The following is a 23362-nucleotide window of genomic DNA, read 5'->3' as shown; positions in this document are numbered from 1 at the left end:
TTAGTGATTTTATTTAAATTTTTTTGTAGTGAAAAAAAACCAAACGACCGGTTTAAAATTATTTAAGAATAATAAGAATAATAAAAAATTATAATAATCTAATTTGATACTTTTAAGGCTGCTGCGGAAACCTTTTTATGATTATAATATTGAAAGTGTTATGAAACTAATTTTATCACACAATAACAATGAAATAAGCGTAATACCTGTTTGCAGAATTTTGGTTGAGTTGGTCCATGCAACTCCACACAGCACCAGCGTTCTTGTTGACCTCGGTGACCCCAATGTCCCCAACATGGCTCGATTCCTTTCTCCTCAACAGGTCATTCATCTTAAATGAAGGAAGTAGTAAATGTCAAGTGGCTCAGTTTTACCTTACTACAGGAAGTCCTCGAGTTACGACGCACTCGAACCTACGACGTTTCGACTTTACGACGCCCGTGCCTCGTCCGCCATTTTGTCCCAGCACCTTAGTGTTTCTGCTTAGCTAGTGCATAGTGCTAGTCTGTGTTTGTGCGGCGGGAGTATATTTGCCTTTTTTGCCCTCCTTTTTTCACACTCTCAGCAGTAATGGTAAGTACAGCATCTTATTTTTTTATTTTAATGTATTTTAGTTTCTTTATACGAAGTGTTAACCTTTCCTGCTACGGTCACCTGACCGTGGTCGGGAGACGCAGGGGTCAACTCCATTCTCTCGTTGCACAGCTGAGCTGGGTGGCGGCAACAATAAGGGCCGATTTGCTGCTTTAATGGCTTTATTAGCTCCTCTGCACATTCAACGTCAACGGGTCCTCCGCTAATCGCAACTCTTCCCCGGTCGCCGTCACTACATTTGCTACTGTACACACTCGCACCGGCGCGCACTCCTTCCTCCTTCACAGTCCTGCCGGACGACGCCTGCACAGTCCCATCTCACTCACACATCGACGCACACGCCCACACACACTGATCTGTCTGTCACAGTCACGTGGGACAATACCCGTAGATTTCGACTTTTAACGCTAAAATCCTACTTACGCGGAAAATCGTGTTACGTCTCCAGCGTAGGAACGGAACCCGTTCGTAAATCGAGGACTTCCTGTTTTATACTAGAGTTTAAAGAAATACATTTCTTGTGCAATGCTAACCTTTGCTCCGACAGCCTTGCCCAGATTAATCGCATTTTTCAGTCTCTGTTGGCCCCCAGAGGAAGGAGAATCCGAGGAACCAACACCCAGGTGAGAGTTAGGGGATGCTGGGGTTCGTTTGGTCGAGGGCTGGCCTTGCCTAGTGGTCTGGGGACTCTGTTGCTGGGCAACAGAATTCTCAAACATGCTTTGATCAACTGTGGATAGAGAGAGGAGGAGTCAAATACATGCATGGCAGGATTAAACAGAGTTTATATACATTGATACCGATCAATCAGTCTCAATCTTAACAACACGATGTCGATGATGTCCTCTTACTATATTCTGGTGCTGAGGAATTTTGGAATGATGCATATTCAGCAAATTGTTGCGAGGCAATGATTGTTTGAAGCAGTGTTTTGAAAGATGCAGATTATAGTTGGCACTCTCCATAGAAAAGAACACTTAAAGATTTACAGTGCCTAAAAGCTGGATGATTTCTTTAAGAGCAAGATGCCATTGTGACATGATTGATGCCATGAGTATACATACAATACCTAAATGGCACATCGGTTTTGGGAATCTATCTTGCAATAGACAAGCAATACATTATGATAGAATACGTGCACAATTAAAATGAAGCAGGAATGGAACAATGGTGAAGTGAAGCTCAGGTGGTATTCAATTCACTCGAGATGTAAGGTCTTACCTCACGGAGAGAAAGGTTTCTCGAAAGGCAAGCAATAAAACACAAAGCGATCATATTTCAGACTATTTTAACCTCTCAAGAAGTAAAGCATATTGAGCTATTTTTGTATAATCACAAAAATGCCCCTGATTCATGATCTATCGGGGAACAGGTGAGAGAACCTTAATGGCTTTGAGTGCAGTCTGGCACCACATACACATGTCGGAGTGATACATTGTCCTGCCCAGATAAAAGAAGGAAAAAAATATTGCCTTGTGGAATCAGATGGAGCCTCAAAATCTGGCAGAGCAGGTATAACCTTGAAGCCAGCCTGCATGCACAAGCATTTTACTTACCGTCCCCAGAGATCGACAAAAGCACATTAGCCAGAGGGCCACAGGAAATGTGATCAGGCATTATGAATCAACCCGGTGCAGACACCCTTTATGATATAGTTCAAGGAGATACGAATAAATACGAGAAGAAAGGAGAAATAATTTAATCACATGCATGCATATATATAACAGTCATCAGATTAGTCAGTAAAAGACATGTAAGAAAGGAAACCACACAGAGAGAAACAATACAGGAAATTTCCTTGAATATATTGTTGAATGTCTATGAATTAGAAAAAAAACCTGTCAAATTTAATTTTAAGGGTTAGGGATAGTTAGGGTAACCCTAACCATCTTTTGACTGCTACTGTCCTGTGGAAATAATATTTTTATATTATCATAATAAAATTATAGTAGTCTGCTATAAATTATTATGAAAGAAATAGTGAAGGAAGCAGAAATGAAAGGAAAACGTTTTATGAATACGTTCATTTAAAGCAAACCTTTCGGTCAATTTGGTTCCACCACTTAAATCAAAAAGCCAACATTTTTCAATCCCCCTTAATGACATTCATATTGTCGGTGAGGACATAGAATAGATACTATTTTATTAAGGTATTGTACAATTCAATCATCCAAAAATAAATAAAAACCAGCATGAAAATAGTTCAATGCTGTGCAACGGCCATTCGTGTGTGAGTGCACGTCACACAGTATCATTGAGCAGTTTTTTTCCGAAGCAATCCTGCTGATTCCAACAGTCAAGACACACATGGCCACCTAAAGGTAGAGTTTGCAGCAGAAAAAAGCTGTCTGTATGACCTGACAGTTGAATAATGGCTCTAATTTTAATTACCGTATTTTCACGACCATAAGGTGCACTTAAAAGTCTTATAATTCGGCACGCCTGATGTGTGCACCGAGTTCCAAAATCTATAAATGTTGTGTGACTTTGATGAGCGCTCCGCTTGACTTAACTGGGAGCATTTCCTGCCGACACGCTGCTTATATAAAGGCGGACGTGACTGAGGACAGCATGCAGACGTTAAAGGGGGAAGGATGCGCGTGAAAGAGGACGCTAAAGGCACGCCCCCAGTAGGTATATAGCGCCGGTATGTGCATTGTCCAAAACAACATCGGTTTGGCTAAGGCCCCCCGAAAATGGCACCTACGAAGAGACACGCTTACGAAGCACACTTTAAACTGCAAGCTATCAGTTACGCGGAGGAACATGGGAATCGAGCAGCCGCGAGAGAATTCAAGATCAACAAATCCATGGTTCGCAAGTGGAGGAAGCAAGAAAACGAGCTTCGCCAAGTCAAGAAGATGAAGCTGAGATGTCAATATTATATATATAATATATAATATATACAAATATATATATATATATATATATATATATATATATATATTATTTCTCACTATCGATACAATTGATTGATTACCTTTTAAAACAATTTAAATCAATATATTTACATCAGGCGGCACGGTGATGACTAGTTAGCACATCTGCCTTACAGGTCTGAGGATCGGGGTTCAAATCCCAGCCCCGCCTGTGTGGAATTTGCATGTTCTCGCCGTGCTTGCGTGGGTTTTCTCCGGGTACTCCGGTTTCCTCCCACATCCCAAAAACATGCATGATAGACACTAAATTACCCGTAGGTGTGAATGTGAGTACAAATAGTTGCTTGTTTATATATGCCCTGCGATTGGCTGGGGATCAGTTCTGGGCGTACCCCGCCTCTCGCCCGAAGGTAGCTGGGATAGGCTCCAGCACGCCCGCGACCCTAGTGTGGATAAGCAGTACAGAAAATGGATGAATGGATGGACATTTACACAGATCGATCCAGTTGGATCGTAGGACTATACATCGATATAATGAATGAAGCGTTACACCACTAATATATATACGCTACGTCCTCTGTGGTATACCCGGCTCTGGTTCCGGCCCAGACTCCGGACTCACCCAGGGCTCCTGACCCCCGTTCTGCTAAGCGTAGGAGTTTTGACTGCTTAATCCGCCGTCCACCACGTTCACTCTTTCGCTTGAAACGGTTCATGATTGACTGTTCACTGTGCACTTGAGTTATGGTGAATTTTGGGGGGGCCAGTGTGGTGACTACAGTTGGGCATCGTTTGAATCTGTGTGATTCCGGTCCCGATTCTGGTTCCAAACAATGCATTATGAACATCCATTTTCTTAGCAGCCCGGAGCATAGACGAAAATTAACATTTGACTCAGGGTTCTTTATCACCAGTATCAATATAAAACCTATGAATTAAAAGGCAATGTGTGTTTAACTAACCCAACTGACTTAATATTCATGAATTAATGTTTCAGCTAAAAGTTAAATATAGCATTGTTAAAATGGTTATTTGCAACTGTTTTATCACGTCAAATGGTTTATATGTGAAAGTTATAACTACTGGAACCAAATGCTCTGTAAAACGTCGATTCCTTTACCTACCTACTAATGAGCCACAAGGTTAGCAGTGTTCGTGATACTGTGAGAAAACGTCTATGTGAATTTTGTCCCAATTCATTGTGATGTAAATTTGCTAGTTTGACCTTTGGTGAAGTTTTAGCTCAATGTTAAGCTTGTAATGCACTTGTTTCTACTTTCTTTCCAGTACGGTAAAATAATTAATATTTTATTTGTCTGTCATCAGCTCAGTGCAAGAGTGCAAACCACCATTTAACTTGTTAGCTGCCTCAATGTTGGCACAGACGTATTTTATTGTTTCACATTCACCCAATTGACTTCACTGAAGTTCCGTACGGTGTAGCCTGAGGCTCGGAGCAGGACGGAGCACGTCAGACTTCTATACAATGCGAAAGCGTCCTTTGCACAATATAATCTTATTCCAAGTGTTTTACTGTGTTGACTCGTCATTTATTTTAACATAGTTAAGAAACACTTTTGTTCGCCGCCGCTGTTGGACACAAGCATGTCTTTGTGTGTTCTTCTTTGTTGGTTTTGCCACTTTCTTCTTCGGGGTTGGCGGACTTTAGGCATCAAAACTGGGAACCGAAATTAAATGGGAATGTTAGTCCCGGTTCCAATCAATTCTTGATTTTCGATGCCCAACCCTAATGGTGACCCACAAGTGGGAGACATTCAACAGGGACGTGTATCTTCAAGGGAGGTGCAAGAGTTGAAATATCAAAGGGAGTTGTTGGCTGTTTAATGTGAAAACACTCAAGTTTGTACTGTATGTGAAGAGTAAAGTGACATGACTGGCTCTTGTCTCCTCATCTTATTTACTGAATCTCCACAATACTGTATATATCTTCAGGACATTTTTCATTGTATGTTAGCATTATCCTGCGACCCTAGTGAGGATAAGCGGCTCAGAAAATGGATGGATGGATGTTAGCATTAAAATAGCATAATAACAATGATCATGGCAGTTATGCCGTGTTGAAAGTACTCTGAATGAACATGGATGAACAAATGACCTGCCTAACCAGCCTGAAACAAGAACACCTTGCCTCTCATTTGGAGAGAAATTAAAACACTGTACATTCAGGTAGGGCAGAATACATACAAATACGAGACAAAACAAAAACCGCCAACCTTACCGTAGGAAATGGGTGGAAAAAGTACAAAGTAACACAGAAGTGAAAATACTTCTAGTGCCACAACATATGCAAAACAAAAATAATACATCACATTTTTGCATTTGAGCAAACCACATCTGAACACTGATCCAAAGGCTTCATTTTGTGCCAATTTGATGAAAACATGTCAACAGTTATGTCTAGTTCACTGAAAAATTCATGAACAATAAACATGATTTTGATGAGTTAAAGAGAAGTTAAGCAACGTGATACTGCTGAGAGACTGAAAATCCACAATAAATTGCTGGCTTTAAAATCTCTTACTTCCATTTCTAGATTATTTTTTAGATTATTTAAAGGTACACACCCACATACACACATGCAGTACATAAAAAGTCACACTTACACACCCTGTTCTACATTTAGTAAACCTAGTGACAAAGGACAACGAAACAGCACACTGAACCAGAGAGCTCCCACTCATGCAGCTGCTGTGGGTGCCGTAATCATACAAAATGCTGACGCAATCCCATGCAACAATAAGAAAGCCAGAACATGTAAACCTTCAAGCAAAATGCTATTAATTCCATAGTGACACTTTATTTCATTCATTTGAGACTCCAGACATAGCATCCTAATTGCAGAACATACTGTACTGTCTTTAAAGTGTATTTTTGGGACTGACTTTTATAGAGACCTAAACTGCAACCAAAGTTGTACATTTCTCAAGTTTGCATTAGTGCGTATAGTACAACCTCATAACAAAATCTATTTAACTTGAAACCTAAGTGAATGGACGGACTGCCTTCCATCCACATCTGACCCAGAGCTCTTAGGGTAACTCAAACTACACAGAGCAGCAGGTGAGGCAGAAATTCAGACACAGGTACATACTGTATTTGTTCAGTGGTATCTGAAACTACATGGACCATGAGCATCTGTATGGGATGTAAAGTAATAGCATTCAGTATTCTACCAAGTTAATGGGACAGGTTGAGGGAATGCATCTTCCGTTACAGCGTGACTGTCTTAAATGCATGCAAAAAAGCCAGTGTTTTAGGTTGCTGCACTATCATATCACAATGCTCAGGAAATTAGGTCTCTAGGTCTAAGGCAGAACCTCTCTGAGGTTGTCATATGAATAAAACATTTAAAATCTAAATTACTAGTGAACAATGAGTTAAATATTACTAAACCCATATCAGAATTTCAGTACAGTTTAATACTCTATGTAAAAAAACATCAGTAAATGTATAAACACTTGGTGTTTTTGTAATCATAATTACACTGCTAAATAATAAACCGAACAATCACTCAGATTTACATAAGACTTCCACTTATAATGTACATAAAAGAATGTGCATTAATAAACTAGACCTGGTGGCTTTCTTCACAATAGTAAATCCTAATGTCCTCATTAAATAACTGCTTCATTTTACAATGTTGTATTATCAGTAACAACTGCACAATTTGACAAGGGATATGAGCTAGCATCACTGCTTCTGACTTTTAAATGAGGGGGAAAAAAATGGGAGTAATGTCCCATTTCAGTGGTAGAATTTACTGCGGCAAATGCAGCATTTGCTATATACTGGTCAATTTGCCATTAACAACTACACACCATGCAATACACACTTCAACTGACAAATGAAGGAACAGTATGTGACAATGTGAATATGCAACAGACCAAAAATGGAATTATAAATGAAAAATACAGTAACAATTATTGATGTATTGACATATATACGATATAATATACCAGTAGTAAAAATAATACCTTTCTATCCGAAAGGTTAAAGGTAGTCCTACTAATAAATATGGGGTATGATTACTTTGGACACTCACTAATGGTTCATTTTTTGCATGTATCTGCTACGTTAATATGTAAAAAATAAATAAATAAAAAATTATGATTATGCAATTTTCCTGAAGGTTTTAAACTCTGCGTACTCGGACCAGCTTTGGAATCTCTATTGAAAGTGACTAGACTTTCTATTGAAGTTGGCTTGCTTCTGTCACCCAGATGGAGCAGATGGGAACAACTTGCCACACACAGTCAAAACGTTCTCTCTTCCCTGAATTTAATTTAGATTAGTTTCTTACATGCACCGCTTTAAAAATTAGTCAAGAGCCAGGCCTCAACGTCTGTGATCCTACTCTGATGCACCTGATGAGTAAAAGTTGAATAACATTGTAAAAATGTAGAAATGATTGCTAAAAATGGTCTTGAATTTGATTGGATGCTACGGATGATGCCATGATAGAGCAAATGACATTGTGTAAATTCTACACATTTGTTAGAGAAACAAGAACAAAAATCTTTATTTCACATTCAGATCTAAAACGGTGGCTCCTTGAAGCCAAACACTCCCTAGGTCATACAATTTGGAATTTACCCAAGGTTTTCAGAAGAAATACGCCACACAGAACATTTAAATGTGAACTGTCATGATGACAATAATGTGAGTGTAGCCCTCAAAGGCAGTACTCACAAAACCGTTGAACCCTCAGTTCACTGGGGAAAAGAAACCCAAACCGATTGTCGTAGGAACGCGCCCTCAAAACGCTTCAGTAGGCACAGCGACTGGATCCCGTAGCGTCGAAGCGGCAGCCCGGTGGCGTTGAGCAGGCAGGACCCGTGGCTTTGAAAGAGTAAATCCGTTCGCGTTGAAAACAGTCAAAAATACGTTCGCGTGGAAAACAGTAAAAAATCCGTTCGCGTCGAAAAACCAGGTCCAGACCCCCCAAAAAACTCTCCTTTTCCCCGCCGCATCTCCCGCTCTTCCTCCCCACGACCCACCTCCTTCCCCCAATCCCATTGGACGCACCACCCCTTCAATCAATCATTAAAACAAAAAAAAACCTGAAATGTTCACAGACCCCTCGGAACGCAGGACACCCCAGTATCCATCCACACAAAGAACCAAACAAACTTTTAACTAGTTTTCACAACAACAATTCAAACAAATACAGTTCAATACATTTTAGTCAGTACACTACACTCTCCCCCCACAAAAAAAAAATGGTCATGCCCTCATGACATGTATAACAACATAACCTTTTATGAACAGGATAAACACTCCCCTCTCAAACCAATCCACTTATAAAAAGTGCTCTTGTACCTCAAAGGTGATGGAGATAAGCCATCTTTCTTATCATCAACCTTAGCTAGAGAGACAGTATGAGTACTAACTGCCACAGAGCTTGGACTCCCTAACAAGTCATAGGTTAGTCGGGTAGGAACCCTTTTCAGTCTTTGAGGCCGTCGTGCCTCGTCTGAACTCTCTGTAACACTGTCTTGTCTCGCAGTCGTTACATCGAATGTCTGTGCTTCAGTGTCCCTTCCAGTATCAACAGTACTTTCAAAAGTCTCATCTTGCACTACGGATCCATCGTCATCTGTTGCCGCAGATGCCTCAACTGTAACCTCATCCATCTCTTGGTTAATTGGAGGTACAACTTGATCCAAATCCATGCTGACAGGTTCTGATTGAACAGTTTCCTGAGCTTCCGGTTGTCTTGACTCACATATGGAGTGATAATCATACCACACACCCATTTCATCCTCTTCTGAGTCAGATGCAGACTCAATCTTTTCAACATGATCAAGCGCTGGTACACTAGAAAGATTACAGTTTTCAGCCCTCTTTGCTTTGAGTCTTTTGCTGGCTCTCCTTTTGCGTTGAATTGTATCTTCGTTCTTTTCCACATTCAATTTCACTTCTTGTCCAATGGGCAGAATGTGATTTCGGTGCAATACTTGGTTAGAGCCTTGTCCGTTCTCTGGCTTCAACTTGAACACAGGCAAACCAGGGAGTTGACTCTCCACAACGTATGGTGTAGCTTTCCAACGATCAGCTAGCTTGTGTTTTCCTTGCAGTCCAAGATTTCTGATTAACACCCTGTCACCAGACACTAATGGACAGAAACGAACTCTCTGATCGTAGCGTTGTTTGTTCCCTTCATTTTTTTTTCTAGCCACGCTCTCGGCGAGCTGGTAGGCAGTCTGTAATTCTCGTTTCATGTTTTTGACGTATTTCAGATAGGACTTGGTGGATGTACCATCACTTGAGACTCCAAATGCACATCTACTGGCAGTCTAGCCTCTCGACCGAACATGAGAAAATATGGCGAGTGGCCTGTTGACATTTAGCGTGCAGTTGTATGCATGCACCAGCTGACTGATGTATTTACTCCATTTACTTTTGTCCTGTGCATCAAGAGTACCGAGCATGATGAGAAGAGTTCTATTGAAACGCTCAGGTTGCGGGTCACCCTGCGGGTGGTAGGGTGTGGTTCTAGACTTCTTTATACCAAGCATACTCAACAGAATGAATGAGGCGGCTCTCGAAATCTCTGCCTTGATCCGAGTGTACTCGCTTCGGTAGACCATAGTGGACAAAATATTGTTCCCACAGGACCTTAGCAACTGTTGACGCCTTTTGATCCTTAGTCGCAAAAGCTTGAGCATAACGTGTCTAGTGATCTGTAACTACAAGCACATTACAAATGTTTCTGGAGTCAGGCTCAATTGTCAAGAAATCCATACAGACAAGATCCATCGGCCCCTCACTGGTAAGATGTGACCACTCAGCAGCTCTCTTGGGCAGCGTTTTTCTCTGAATACACCTTGGACAATTTTTACAATACGTCTCAACCTGTGTTTTCATACGAGGCCAGTAAAATCTCTCTCGCACCAACCCATAGGTTTTGTCAAACCCAAGGTGACCTGACTGGTCATGCAAAGACTAAAGAACAGTTTCTCTGAACTTCTGTGGGAGTAAGAGTTGTTGTCGAACTGGTTTGTTGGGAGGCTTACTGATTTGGTACAGTACAGAATCCTTGACCTTTAACTTTTCCCACTCTTTTAACAACAACATTTCAGGCTGAAATCATACATTGATAGCTCCGCTAACCATCTATGTCCTGTTGCGTCCAACTTAGCAGTGGTTAAGACATATGTTAACGGGTTATTGTCTGTGTGAACCTCAAACTTGACTCCGTAGAGATAATCATGCAGCTTGGTAGTGACAGCCCATTTTAAAGCCAGAAATTCAAGTTTATGCGTGGGATATTTTTTTTCTGACGGAGAGAGGCTCCTACTTACAAATGCAACCAGGCGCAAACCTTCTCCTTGGTGCTGATAGAGGACACCTCCTAAGCCTTCTCTACTTGCATCAACATGCAGAACATAAGCCAGATTTGGGTTTGCGATTGCTAGGACAGGTGATTCTGTAAGACTGACCTTTAATTTCTCAAAAGCTTTCTCACAGTCTTCATTCCACCTTGCCCCAAACGGCTCTGAGGGGTGGTACCACTCTGTTTTTGAGTTATCTTTCTCTTTGTTGTTCTTTTCCATTTTAGTCTTTCCTCCTGGCCTTCCAGTCACAATGCAGCCCTGCAGTAGCTGATTGAGCGGATGACAGACTCTGGAAAAATCTTTCACAAACCGTCGGTAGTATCCGCAAAACCCAAGAAAAGAACGGAGAGCAGTGATGTTCTCTGGGCGTGTCCACGACTTCACAGCTTCGATCTTTGAAGGATCAGTAGCAATGCCAGTGCTAGAAACGACATGCCCAAGATAGGTTACAGAGGGACAGCAGAACTGACATTTATCCAAAGATAATTTAAGTCCCTCTTCCTTTAATCTGTCAAGCACTTTAAGAAGGCGCTGCTCATGTTCCTCCATTGTTCTCCCGAAAACAATGACATCATCAAGGTACACTAACACTTCCAGCAGATTCATATCACCAACCGTCCTTTCCATGATACGCTGAAACGTGGCTGGTGCTCCGCAGATGCCTTGTGGCATTCTCTCAAATTGATAAAATCCTGCCGGACAGGTAAATGCCGTTTTTTCTTTGTCAACATCACATAAAGGGATCTGATAGTAGCCACTTCGGAGATCAAGCACGCTGAACCATTTGCTACCACTCAGGCATGTCAGGGCATCCTCCACACGTGGGACTGTATACTGGTCAGGAATTGTTCTCCTATTTAATGTCCTGTAATCCACGCACATACGTATGGTCCCATTTTTCTTGCGGACCACAACAATAGGTGACGCATAGGGGCTTCTAGACTCTGAAATTATTCCAGCTTCTTTCAAATCATTTAAATGTTTTCTCACATCCTCCAAATCCTTTGGAGGTAAGCGTCTAGAGCGTTCTCTGAATGTTTTTTCCTCCGTCACTCGAATGCTGTGTTGTGTGCTCTTTGCACAACCAACGTCAAACTCACTACAGGAGAAAACTTCTTTCCTTTCCATCATTCTCTGACACAGCCTCTCCTTCCACTCAGGAGGCACAGGAGAATCTGCGAAGTTGAAAGACGAGGGGGATAGTTGAGATGTGGACGGCTTAGAGGACTTCTTTTCAGGGACTGCATTTATTACATCCACCCTGTGCAAATGAGCAATTTGCATACCACGTTTCAATGTCACAGAATGATTTGATACATTTCTCAAAGTTACTGTGATACGATGACAATGAACAGCGCTTGCTTTATCAACAACAGGCATCACTAACAGTTCTTCAGGGAAGTAACCCTCCTCTGGGCGTTCTACAAGAACAGCCTGACCAGAAACCCCCCCCACAAATTTTGGCACGCCAACCACTTTTGCAACGCCACCAGGAGACAGCACTAAGGGCTTCTCTCGAGTGAACCAGACTGTTCCTCTTTTTAGGTCAGCTGTGTCATCTGGGGTGCTCCGAAACTTCTCATAAGCCTCTTTTATTGCGGGGTGAACAGACATGTTATGTAAGAAATTATCTCCGTTTTGTGTCTTGCAGGAATGAAATAAGCTCCGAACTATGGAAGTGTTTGTGCCAACCACAATAGAAATCTCACCTTTCATGGCTGGGTCTGGACACACAAGCACAAGTGTTTCTATGGTCTTAGCTACACCCACTACATCTCCAGCAAACTCAAGTTTCAAACACATATAACCATCATATGGATATCGGTCTACACTGAGGCCCCAAATCTCCAAGCACTCAATAGGGGTCAAGGGCAGGTGTTTCAGATACTTGTCATAAAAGGAGCGGTACAGCAGGGTAACTTGGGACCCACTATCAAGCAAAGCTTTGGCGTAGATGCCCTCGACTTGTACAGGAACAACAGAATTAGGTCCAATTAAACCCTCTGGCAAATCAGCCTTGCTTTCTTTTAGCGTATCACACTTTGTGGAACGTGTTCTCTCCAGAGCATCAGGCCATTCCTTTACTGAGCTCCTGGAAAGTTTCCCATCAGCTGTTTTGCTTTCAGGAGACGCTTATTTACTTTTCGGAGATTCTCTGGGTTTTCACACTCCCGCTGAAAATGACCATCTTCACCACATTTGTAGCAAAAAACATCTGCACCATATTGAAATCTGGGAGTTCTCTCTTTCCCACTTGCATATTTTACAGCAGCTTTTTGAGTGTGGTTCTGGATTGCATGCTGTGGTGGACTTTCTGATGTGGCGACAGAGACAGATAGCAGATGTGCAATATCACTTTTAAGCCCCTGAATTTCCTTCTTCAGACTCTCTATGGCATGGTCGGTCTCCACTCCAACAGCTACTGATGGTGCAGACTCTGGTTGTTTTGACACCACTGACTCCGTAGCACAACCTGCACACTTAACCGCAGATGAAGAAACAACATTCTTCACTGTTTCTCTTTCAAGAACCATCCGCTCGTCTTCTCTTACCTCACGAAGGAGCTCTGTGAAGCTTGGAGCGGGCTTTAGCTTGTAAGTCATCCTTATACGAAGTGCAGCAAAATCAAGAGTGAGAGCACCTCTAGCAATTTGCTCGATGCGTGTGGTGTTCATGTCAGTGACATCGATCCCACCTTTCCGATGAACAGCGTGCAGCAGTTTGTCTAACCTGAGTAAGTATCCTGACAACTTCTCAGTTTCTTGCTGGAATGTGTTACGGAACTTTACCATGAGATCAGCTGCACTATCTGTGGTCCCAAAAGCTGTTTCTAGGGCCTTAAGATACTCATTGGCAGTGGCACTGGGGTTAGTGGCTCTTAAACCCCGGACAATATCTGCTGCAGGCCCTTTGAGACTTTCAGCGATTCTCTGTTTCTTGACAACATCAGAACATTGCCACTCATCCAGCAGGTGGGTGGTCTGTTCCGCCCAGGAGTCATAATCCTCTTCTCCAGGTAGCGTTGGATTTATGCCCGAGAAGAAGCGAAGTTTACGATAGCATTGTCCGTCCATAGGCGGGGCTTGACATTTTTCCACAAGCAAAGAGATGGCATTGACAAGCTCTGTGTTCAAGTCAGGAACAGCGGGTGGGGCAGGCGTGGTCTTAAGCAAACCTGTCACATCATCTAAAGTCTTTCCTTCACTGGCTAAGAATGATACTAGCTTGGATTGGAAACCTCTTTTGTCACTAGTCACATGGAAAGTCTGAAAATCAGGGACACTTACTACCCATAAGTCTGACGGGTCCCCAGCAACCAACTGTTCAGGTAAGTCAGTTTTAGTCATGTCATCTGTGATCTCAACTAATACGGACTGATTGTTGTTTGTGCGTGTTAGACACCGTCCTCTGATTTTAGTGCGACCAAAAAATTTAACTTCCTCAAGTACCTTATAAATGTAACATCAAGAGAAACCCCACTAAGCACAATAGAATTCTTAACATCAATACCTTTGTCGTCACACCATTTGATTATTTGTTCAGACTCCATGTTTTGTTTTGTTTTGAGTTTTTTTTTTTCTTTGCTCACAAATACACTAGTGAACAATCCCGGACGAGCCCCCACATGTAGCCCTCAAAGGCAGTACTCACAAAACCGTTGAACCCTCAGTTCACTGGGGAAAAGAAACCCAAACCGATTGTCGTAGGAACGCGCCCTCAAAACGCTTCAGTAGGCACAGCGACTGGATCCCGTAGCGTCGCCCAGTGGCGTTGAGCAGGCAGGACCCGTGGCTTTGAAAGAGTAAATCCGTTCGCGTTGAAAACAGTCAAAAATCCGTTCGCGTGGAAAACAGTCAAAAATCCGTTCGCGTCGAAAAACCAGGTCCAGACCCCCAAAAAAACTCTCCTTTTCCCCGCCGCATCTCCCGCTCTTCCTCCCCACGACCCACCTCCTTCCCCCAATACCATTGGACGCACCACCCCTTCAATCAATCATTAAAATAAAAAAAACCCTGAAATGTTCACAGACCCCTCGGAACGCAGGACACCCCAGTATCCATCCACACAAAGAACCAAACAAACTTTTAACTAGTTTTCACAACAGCAATTCAAACAAATACAGTTCAACACATTTTAGTCAGTACACTACATGAGCATTAAATACTTAACTCTGCTTTTAGTATTTGTGGCTTTAGGGTAGGGTCGTTAGTTGCCCCGTCACGGCTGTACGCGCTAATGATACATTTTCATTGTCACAATACGGTAACAACATGAGGTACAATTTATAGTAGCTGGTCAGTTGGGGTTGCAAATGTGCTTAACCAATAGAGTACACGGGTGACGATATTCACTGCCGGTTGCTCATTAGTCACCAGATTGGTCATTAATGAGTTCTCGCATTAAGATTTTAGGATACACAGGTCGAAATAACAAAATAAAAAAAACATGCAAACTATAGCTTACCCTCTAACTGCTTTATTTCTGGAAGGATCTGTAATCTTGCTGCATGTTTGCAGATCCATGTGAATAGGGTTGTATGTTTCAAGTGTCCCAGAAAGGATTGTATTCGACTTAATTCTACATCCTCAATTTGTATTTTGTTTTCCCATTGCTAGACAATCTGCTTGGTCTTCATCAATATAATTGAAAAGGATATCATCAATGAACGATATTGTGTTACGTAATCTCTGTCCTTCATACCTCCATCTCAGTCTAACAACATCTGCTGGGCAGGTTCACCACATCTAATTAGCTAAAATTGTTTAGTTTCCTGTTGTTGGTAGAATAAAAGGAGGAAGTGGAAGCTGCACTAAAAAAGTGAAAAAAATAATTTTACTCTCTGAGGGTTTTCTAAATCCCAAAGACACCCTTCAAATACAACTTGGCTTAGTATTAACGCCACTGATATAAAATGACCTTAGCTTGGACTCAACCGCAGACAGTACCAATTTATCTGTTTGGTGTTGAGACATTTCAATCCTGACCAAATAGTGATCAGACCAAATGATCATCACTGGAACATTCAGAGCTTGTATCTTGTGTGACAACATTTTTTAATTACCTCCGGAGGAAAACATTGTTTACAGCTTAGCTATAATTGAGTCTTGTTTCAAAGGCTTCAGTGAATTCTAGTATTATTGCCTTCCAATCATCGCCTGTCTACAGCCCAACCAGACCACAATGCAGCCATATCACATCATCTACTCTAATTAAAGGGAACATAACCTCTGATGCTTAATCTCAGTTAGGAATACTGGTCTGAAAAACTAAAACACCATTACAGTAATGTTCCTATGCTCTCTGATTTCATGTCAGTTCCAGATCTCTTGCAAGCACAAGTTCATTATCTATCTGTTAAACAAAATATTGTATTCAGACCAAACCAGAAAACCTCAACACCAAGAAATTCCAGACACAGCAACAACCATTACATCCATCCGTTTTCTATACTGTTTATCCTCATTCATACACTGACTTGGAATAGAACCCATGCTGCCTGCACCAAAGTCAGGCCATTGTACCACTACACAATCAGTGAAACAAATACAACATAACAGAACGAGTTACAAAATTCAGGGTTCGGTTCGTATCTCAGTTTTGTGGTCACGGTTTTCGGTTCGATACACATTGACTCTTGGGAAAATCAATTATTCTTGTATACATTGCTTTTAAATATACTGCAAAACAATAATGTCGTACTGTACAGTAATATGGGTACTTGAGTATTTTGATTGAAAAATGTCGGAGACCTTTTATTAAGAAACCTGGTAACGCCCTTAAATTGTAAAAAAAAAAAAAAAAAAAAAAATTAAATGCTGGGAGGGATGGAGCCGATCCCAGGTATCTTCGGGCGAGAGGTGGAGTACACCCTGAACTGGACACCAACCAATCGCAGGGCATATATAAACAAACAACCATTAGCACTCACATTCACACCTATGGGCCATTTAGAGTCTTCAATCAACCTGCGATGGATGTTTTTGGGATGTGGGAGGAAACCGGGGTACCCGGAGAAAACTCACGCAGGAACGGGGAGAACATACAAATGCCACACAGGCGTGGCCTGGATTTGCACCCCAGTCCTCAGAACTGTGAGGCGGATGTGCTAGCCAGTCGTCCGCCGTGCCGCCAGGATGCAACCAAATTAAATCCATCCATCCATTTTCTGAGCCGCTTCTCCTCACTAAGGTCGTGGGCGTGCTGGAGCCTATCCCAGCTATCATCGGGCAAGAGGCGGGGTACACCATGAACTGGTTGCCAGCCAATCGCAGGGCACATACAAACAAACAACCATTCGCACTCACATTCACACCTACGGGAAATTTAGAGTCTCCAATTCATGCGTGTTTTTGGGATGTGGGAGGAAACCGGAGTGCCCGGAGAAAACCCACGCAGGCACGGGGAGAACATGCAAACTCCACACAGGCGGGACCGGGGATTGAACCCCGCTCCTCAGAACTGTGAGGCTGACGCTCTAACCAGTCGGCCACCGTGCCGCCCCAAATTAAATATCGTGTGTTAAACAAACAAACCAAAATCTAAAAAATGTCAAACTCAACTTAGTGCGGTCACAAAATAAACATTTACTTAAATGGTCAATGAATCAATTTAAAAGAGTGGAATATTGTAGTAAAACTAGAGCACTTAATTCCAATTCTAATAGGTAGCATCACATTCAGTCCCAAATACAAAACAAATGAAGTCCATTTCAGTGTAGTGAGGAATATAGAACAACTAGTAACTAGTATAGTATTGAAACAGCAACCTCAGTTTCAAGCAAAAGCTCAATTTACAGATATTACAAGTCGCTGTTGCATTGTTGTCGCTTTGCAAATAAAGATATTTTCAAACTGCAGACATTATCCCTGTCCCAAGACATCAGCTTCACGTTTACGCTGTTTTGGGGGTCATCAATTACTCTCAGATCTTCGCTATTTGCGACAGGGCTCGCTCCCTATCCCCCACTATTGCTGCGAACACTCTGTACTAGGGATGGGAATCGAAAGCGAGAATCGGTGAGAACAGTTCAAAAGTTAACCACTCCTTGGAATCGTTTGCTGAATTGTCAAGAGATTCTCTTATCTAATAATGACATCACTGCACACATTACACAGCAACATGTAGACCAACTGACATTTGTCAAAAGCTTGACCTGCAAGTAGTATTAATAGGCGACATCACTCTAACCATTCTGAGTAAGGGTGCCATATTGACACCAAAAGCAGCAGTAAACAGTAAACACACGACTAAAAATTAGAGATTGACCGATTATCGGCACCGATATTTGGAAGTTTTACATACATCAACATCGGTATTTCTATTTTATTTATTTATTTTAAAAAAATAATAATAATCTGACGTACCACTATCAAGAAATTAATTTACAACTGGGTTATTTCGGCTCAGATGTAGCTACGCTTCTATGTCTCTCCTGCCATTGTTCCACCCACGGCGCCATTTGATTGGTTAAGCAGCCACAGCACGAGTAAGGGGCAGAGCCCATCTGAAGCGGAAGCTCTCTTCACAAAAACACGCTGGAGAGAAAAAAGCAGCAGAGTAACGTAAGAGCGGAGTAAACATTAGCGGCAGCTCTGCTAGCTCGGAGTATCTCCCGACATGACTGAGAATTACTTGAAAGAAGGCTTTCCAGGTGTTACATTAAAATTCACCGGAAGTCTACCTTGGTCTCTTAGGGGGGCAGTGTGGTGCGATGCATGCATGGAGCTACAGGTTTAATGTAAGCTAAAAAACAAAACAAAAAAGTAGAAGAAAAGTTACAATGTGTAATTGCTTTTGTTGTGCACTTAGTTTGAAAGTAAACTCCAAATGAGGTCTCAGGAAACAGCTTGAAGCATGCTCAAGGAGGGCACAAGACCATACGGTATGTCACAGACTTGCTGCAAGACACACATGGTGTGTTCAGGGTGCGTTTACGAGGCAGAAACTTGCATACAAAACCCGCACTGCGGCATATTGTTTTTCTTCAATTATAACATCCATCCATCCATTTTCAACACCGCTTATCCTGGTTAGGGTCGCTGGAGCCTATCCCAGCTGACTTCGGGAGAAAGGCGGACTACACCCTGAACTGGTCGCCAGTCACTCACAGGACACATTCACACTCAAACATACACCGTCACTGAGTGGGAACTGAACCCACGCTGCCTGCACCAAAGTCAGGCGAGTGTACCACTACACCATCAGTGACTCAATTATAACATGTTTATGATTGTGAGAAGCATGAATACCCATCCAGTGTTTTTTAAAATATTATTCATTTAATAATTTTTTTATGTATTGAAAGTCCCCTTGACATTTGTTTCTCCCCCAAACTAAAAAATTTTAAAATCGATAAAGGATAGAATAGGTAAAGCAGTATGAAAAATGGAATCGTAAAAATCTTATCAATTTCCATCCGTACTCTGTACATACACACACACACACACAAATTATTTAATTTTACTTAGTTCACACTCTGCCTAATTGGAGTTAATACAGATTTTCATCTCATTTTACATCCAGTCAAAGATGTATGGACAGAGAGACAAAAGGCATGAAGACAAGCCCTCAGCTGCACTATGAATCATTTGCTAATTTTGCTATTCCCACCCAGAACTCAACATGATTTGGATTACGTATCAAATAAATTCTTAGCTCATTATAGTCTCTAGTGCTGCATTTTGTTATGATCAAAGCCATACACCCAGAAGAAAACGTAGAGAACAACTTTACTGAGGTTCTTTCTGGTTCAAAAGCTCGACGTGTTTATGCCAAATGCAAGGCCGAAAATGAAAAGCCACCCTCAAGAAGAATATTTTAACAGCACAGTTGTTTGTAGAATCACGATATGAATCAACAGTTCACCCAATGTCCTGAAGAAAAAAATAGCTCCAAGGAATGAGAGTATAATCATGTGGAGGGCAGCAGCCAAAAAATGTAATCAGTATCACATAAACATTAAATTGATTATAACAGACTATTCAGCTACAAGACACCAGCCTTGTAAAACAAAGGTGTTGATCCTTTTGTCTTGCAATGATAAAAACAACTGAAAAACAGTAGATATGTAATATTTCAGTTGTATTGTTGGAGTAAATTTCCCCCCCCCCCAATTCTTTAATTATTGTTTGATTCGCATAGTTCAAACTGTGTATGATTATTAGTTCTTAAGTCAAAGGATATATTGTTGTTTAGGGGTTACCTTTTTTATGTACATGCCTTTGGGCATTGCTTTGATGGGTTGTCTACTGTGACCAACTCCCGACTAATTGTTTTTACACTGTGATGAACGTTTTGTGCTCCAGAAGTAAAGTTAAGCTTTTCAACCCTACAGAAACAGTACATTCATGTTTTCCACAATCCAATCAAGACACACACTTGTTTTTTTAATTGCATTTAACATCCCATTTCCTATGTAACAGGTGACCCTTATTAACCAACAATGCACAGTGCATGCAGAATGTACAAACTTTGCTTCCTTTTTATTTGTTTATTTATTTATTTGCTAACACTGACTATATAGTATAAGCACTTTGTCTGGCAGAGATTTCCACCCAGTTCCTTGACATAGTTTGCAATGGTGTGCAGACTTACTGAGGTCCTATTAGAAATACTTTGGTCAAAGCGCAGGGGAATTGATTGTGGGTTGAAGTTTATATACAAGAAGCACAGCAAAAGGGGTGTCATTTGTGACTGATACATAGCAAAATCTTACAACCAGAAATCCGTCTCTATAATATTTTCAGATAATTTACAATTTATTGTATATTGAAGATAATTGTTCAAGAAACATTAATGTGCCATTATAATTATTATTTATTTATTAAAAAAAAAAAATTATTACTTTTTTTTTTTACCATGAAACTAATTTTAATTTCACCCAGAAGACTGGACTGCGTGTGTGCATGTGCTAGAGAGTTACTAAGTTACCAATGGATGCTGAAGAACACAAAACTGTTTAGACCCTTGTTTTTGTTTAAAATCATATGCTGTTGTGACTTGTGAATGTGCACCACATCATTACACAATGGCACATAAGTATCATAAATACTGAGGGGATTACTGCAGGTCTCAAATAAATAAGCATTGTAAGTTTATTAATAGCAAAAACAAAGATGAATGGATCAAAAAGCATGACACAGTCATTTAACAGCCACATGTAGGCGTAATTTTAAGTGCTGTCATAATGGAAAAATGTGTTCACCATTGTTTTTTGAACAGGAATTTGTGATCTAAGCCCAAGCATATTCATTCATAATGTCTTTTTTAACCTGTTCAACTTTGCATGTGTATGTTGTAAACCTTTACAAAAAAATAAATTGTACCGGCATTACCAGATAACTAGCAACCCTTTATTGCTCAGTGACTGTTTTTGTCAATGTCTTTATGTCTCAAAAGTGTTCTCTGTCAATTGACTGTCTGTTGTCGTACTAGAGCGGCTCCAACTACCGGAGACAAATTCATTGTGTGTTTTTTGGACATACTTTGCAAATAAAGATGATTCTGATTCTGATTTCCCACAGAGCAATATCAGTGTGCAAACGAGGAAGTATGCAGCAGACATTCTATCTCTGGCTGAAGAGTTCCGGCAACACTTTTGGGATTTTGCAGCTATTGAGAAGGAGATCACGCTTTTTTCCTCACCTTTCTCCGTGGAACCTGATGATGCTCCTGACCAGTTGCAGCTGGAGCTTATTGAACTGCAGTGTGACGCCGAGAGCCGCAGTCAACACCAGCAGCTCTCTCTCACCAACCTTTACCGACAGTTGGAAGAAGGAAGGTTCCATGAGATTCGAACATTTGCTAAGAAAATGCAGAGCTAGTTTGGATCGACGTATTTGTGTGAGAAGACATTCTCGATTATGAACTTTAACAAGAGCCACGTGCGAGACTAACTGACTCTCACCTGCGTGACATCTTGCGCATCAATACCACTGCCATTGAGCCAGACCTGGCCTTTGTGCTGCAATCCAGATCTCAGTGTCACCCTTCACATTAATAAAGTCGTCTGTCATTTACAATGACTAATATACAAATCTCAGTGAATTAATTTTGTTTTATTAGGATCAAAACCACTTCTGAATAAGATGACTTATTTCCCTGTTTTTGAACTTTAAAAGTTAACTGAACATTTGTTTTCAACGATATGCCATGTTTCAAATGAACCTTGCACTGGGTTACATATTTCCCCGTTATTGAATTAAAAATTTCAGAGAACATTTAATTTCCAGTGGTGATATTTCATGTTTGAAATGTAATTTGCACTGGTGAATACTGTTACTTATTTCCCTGTTTTTGAACTTTAAAAGTTCAGCGAACATTTAATTGCCAATGATATGTCATGTTTCAAATGAACCAAAAGACATGTTTAAGAATCTTAAAATTTAAATTAAGAAGGCAAATATGAAAGGCAGACTGGTTTGCTAAAATTTGTTTAGATTGGTGTAATAAAAAAAAAGAATGTCAGGCTAAATGGTCGGCCCCCCACATTTTCACCTCACCAAATCTGGCCCTCTTTGCAAAAGGATTGGAGACCCCTGTTGTAAAGCGCTTTGTAACTGCATGTTTTAAAAAGTGCTATATAAATAAAACGTTACTTACTTACGGAAGCGTATTGCATTCATTTGGATAAAAAAAAAAATCCTGTTTTTCTGAGTAATTTTTTTGAGGTTTTTGTTATTCTGACTAATTTTTTTCCACCTGTTTTTCTGACTAATTCTTTTCTGAGTTATCAGGACACATCAAACTCACGCGAGAACCTGCAAACTGCAAGTGACTCTTTGCGGAATCCGTAGTAAGCAACATGACCAGCTTATTCAGTTTGATCAAGTTTTATGTTGATATGGGTTTAAGACACTGGGAGATACTCCTGTCTTTGAGTCACATAGATGGTATTGTTATTAGTTTGTCGACATTACACAGGCACCTGCGGACTTTGTGTTTGTTCAGGAGGAAAGCCCATTCAGATCTGCAAGATATAGCAATGCTTGTCCAGAATCAGTTGGACAGATATGGTAGACAGAAAAAAATAGTCAGGAAAACAAAGCCCTAAAAAAAATTACACAGAAAAACAGGTGGAAAGAAATTAGTCAGAAAAACAGAAAAAATAGTCAGAAAAACAGGTGGAATTTTTTTTCAGAAAAATAGAAAAAAAGTTAGAAAAACAAAGCCCTCAAAAAAATTACTCAGAAAAACAGGATTTTTTTTCTTTTATCCAAGTGAATGCAATACGCTTCCGTACTTACTTACCTACTTAACATTAAAATATTTTGAACATAACTTTCTGTGACAACACCTAGTACCACAAGGAGCAAGTACATTTTAAATTTGACTTGAACTGTGGTTATATTTGTGGGACTGACTATTTTGTGTCAACAAAGAATATTTGTTCTTTCTTACTGATCAAATTCGGTTTGCAAATTATGCATTAATTGATCGCTAGTTTTCCCCAAACTAAATTTGGTTTGACCAAATGCCCATCCCTAGCTTAGCATACCTTGTGTATTTATTAACTGGACAATATGTAGGCAG

General features: G+C 40.8%; 1 protein-coding gene across 4 annotated transcripts in view; it reads right to left on the bottom strand.

Annotated features, from left to right (window-relative positions):
* LOC133481211 (carboxyl-terminal PDZ ligand of neuronal nitric oxide synthase protein-like) overlaps positions 1-23362 on the bottom strand; it is a 139816-nt gene that overhangs the window by 10980 nt on the left and 105474 nt on the right. For all 4 annotated transcript variants that reach the window (XM_061780312.1, XM_061780314.1, XM_061780313.1 and 1 more), the window contains 2 exons: positions 1128-1324; positions 207-331 (listed from right to left, as the gene is read on the bottom strand). In XM_061780312.1, the coding sequence (XP_061636296.1) occupies positions 207-331; positions 1128-1324 (322 nt within the window). The remainder of the gene's footprint in view (positions 1-206; positions 332-1127; positions 1325-23362) is intronic.

This window comes from Phyllopteryx taeniolatus, chromosome 7 (genome assembly GCF_024500385.1).
Source record: "Phyllopteryx taeniolatus isolate TA_2022b chromosome 7, UOR_Ptae_1.2, whole genome shotgun sequence".
In the NCBI taxonomy this organism is placed as follows: domain Eukaryota; kingdom Metazoa; phylum Chordata; class Actinopteri; order Syngnathiformes; family Syngnathidae; genus Phyllopteryx; species Phyllopteryx taeniolatus.
Note: the sequence above shows the minus strand (reverse complement) of the source record. Positions and strands in the feature narration are given on the sequence as shown.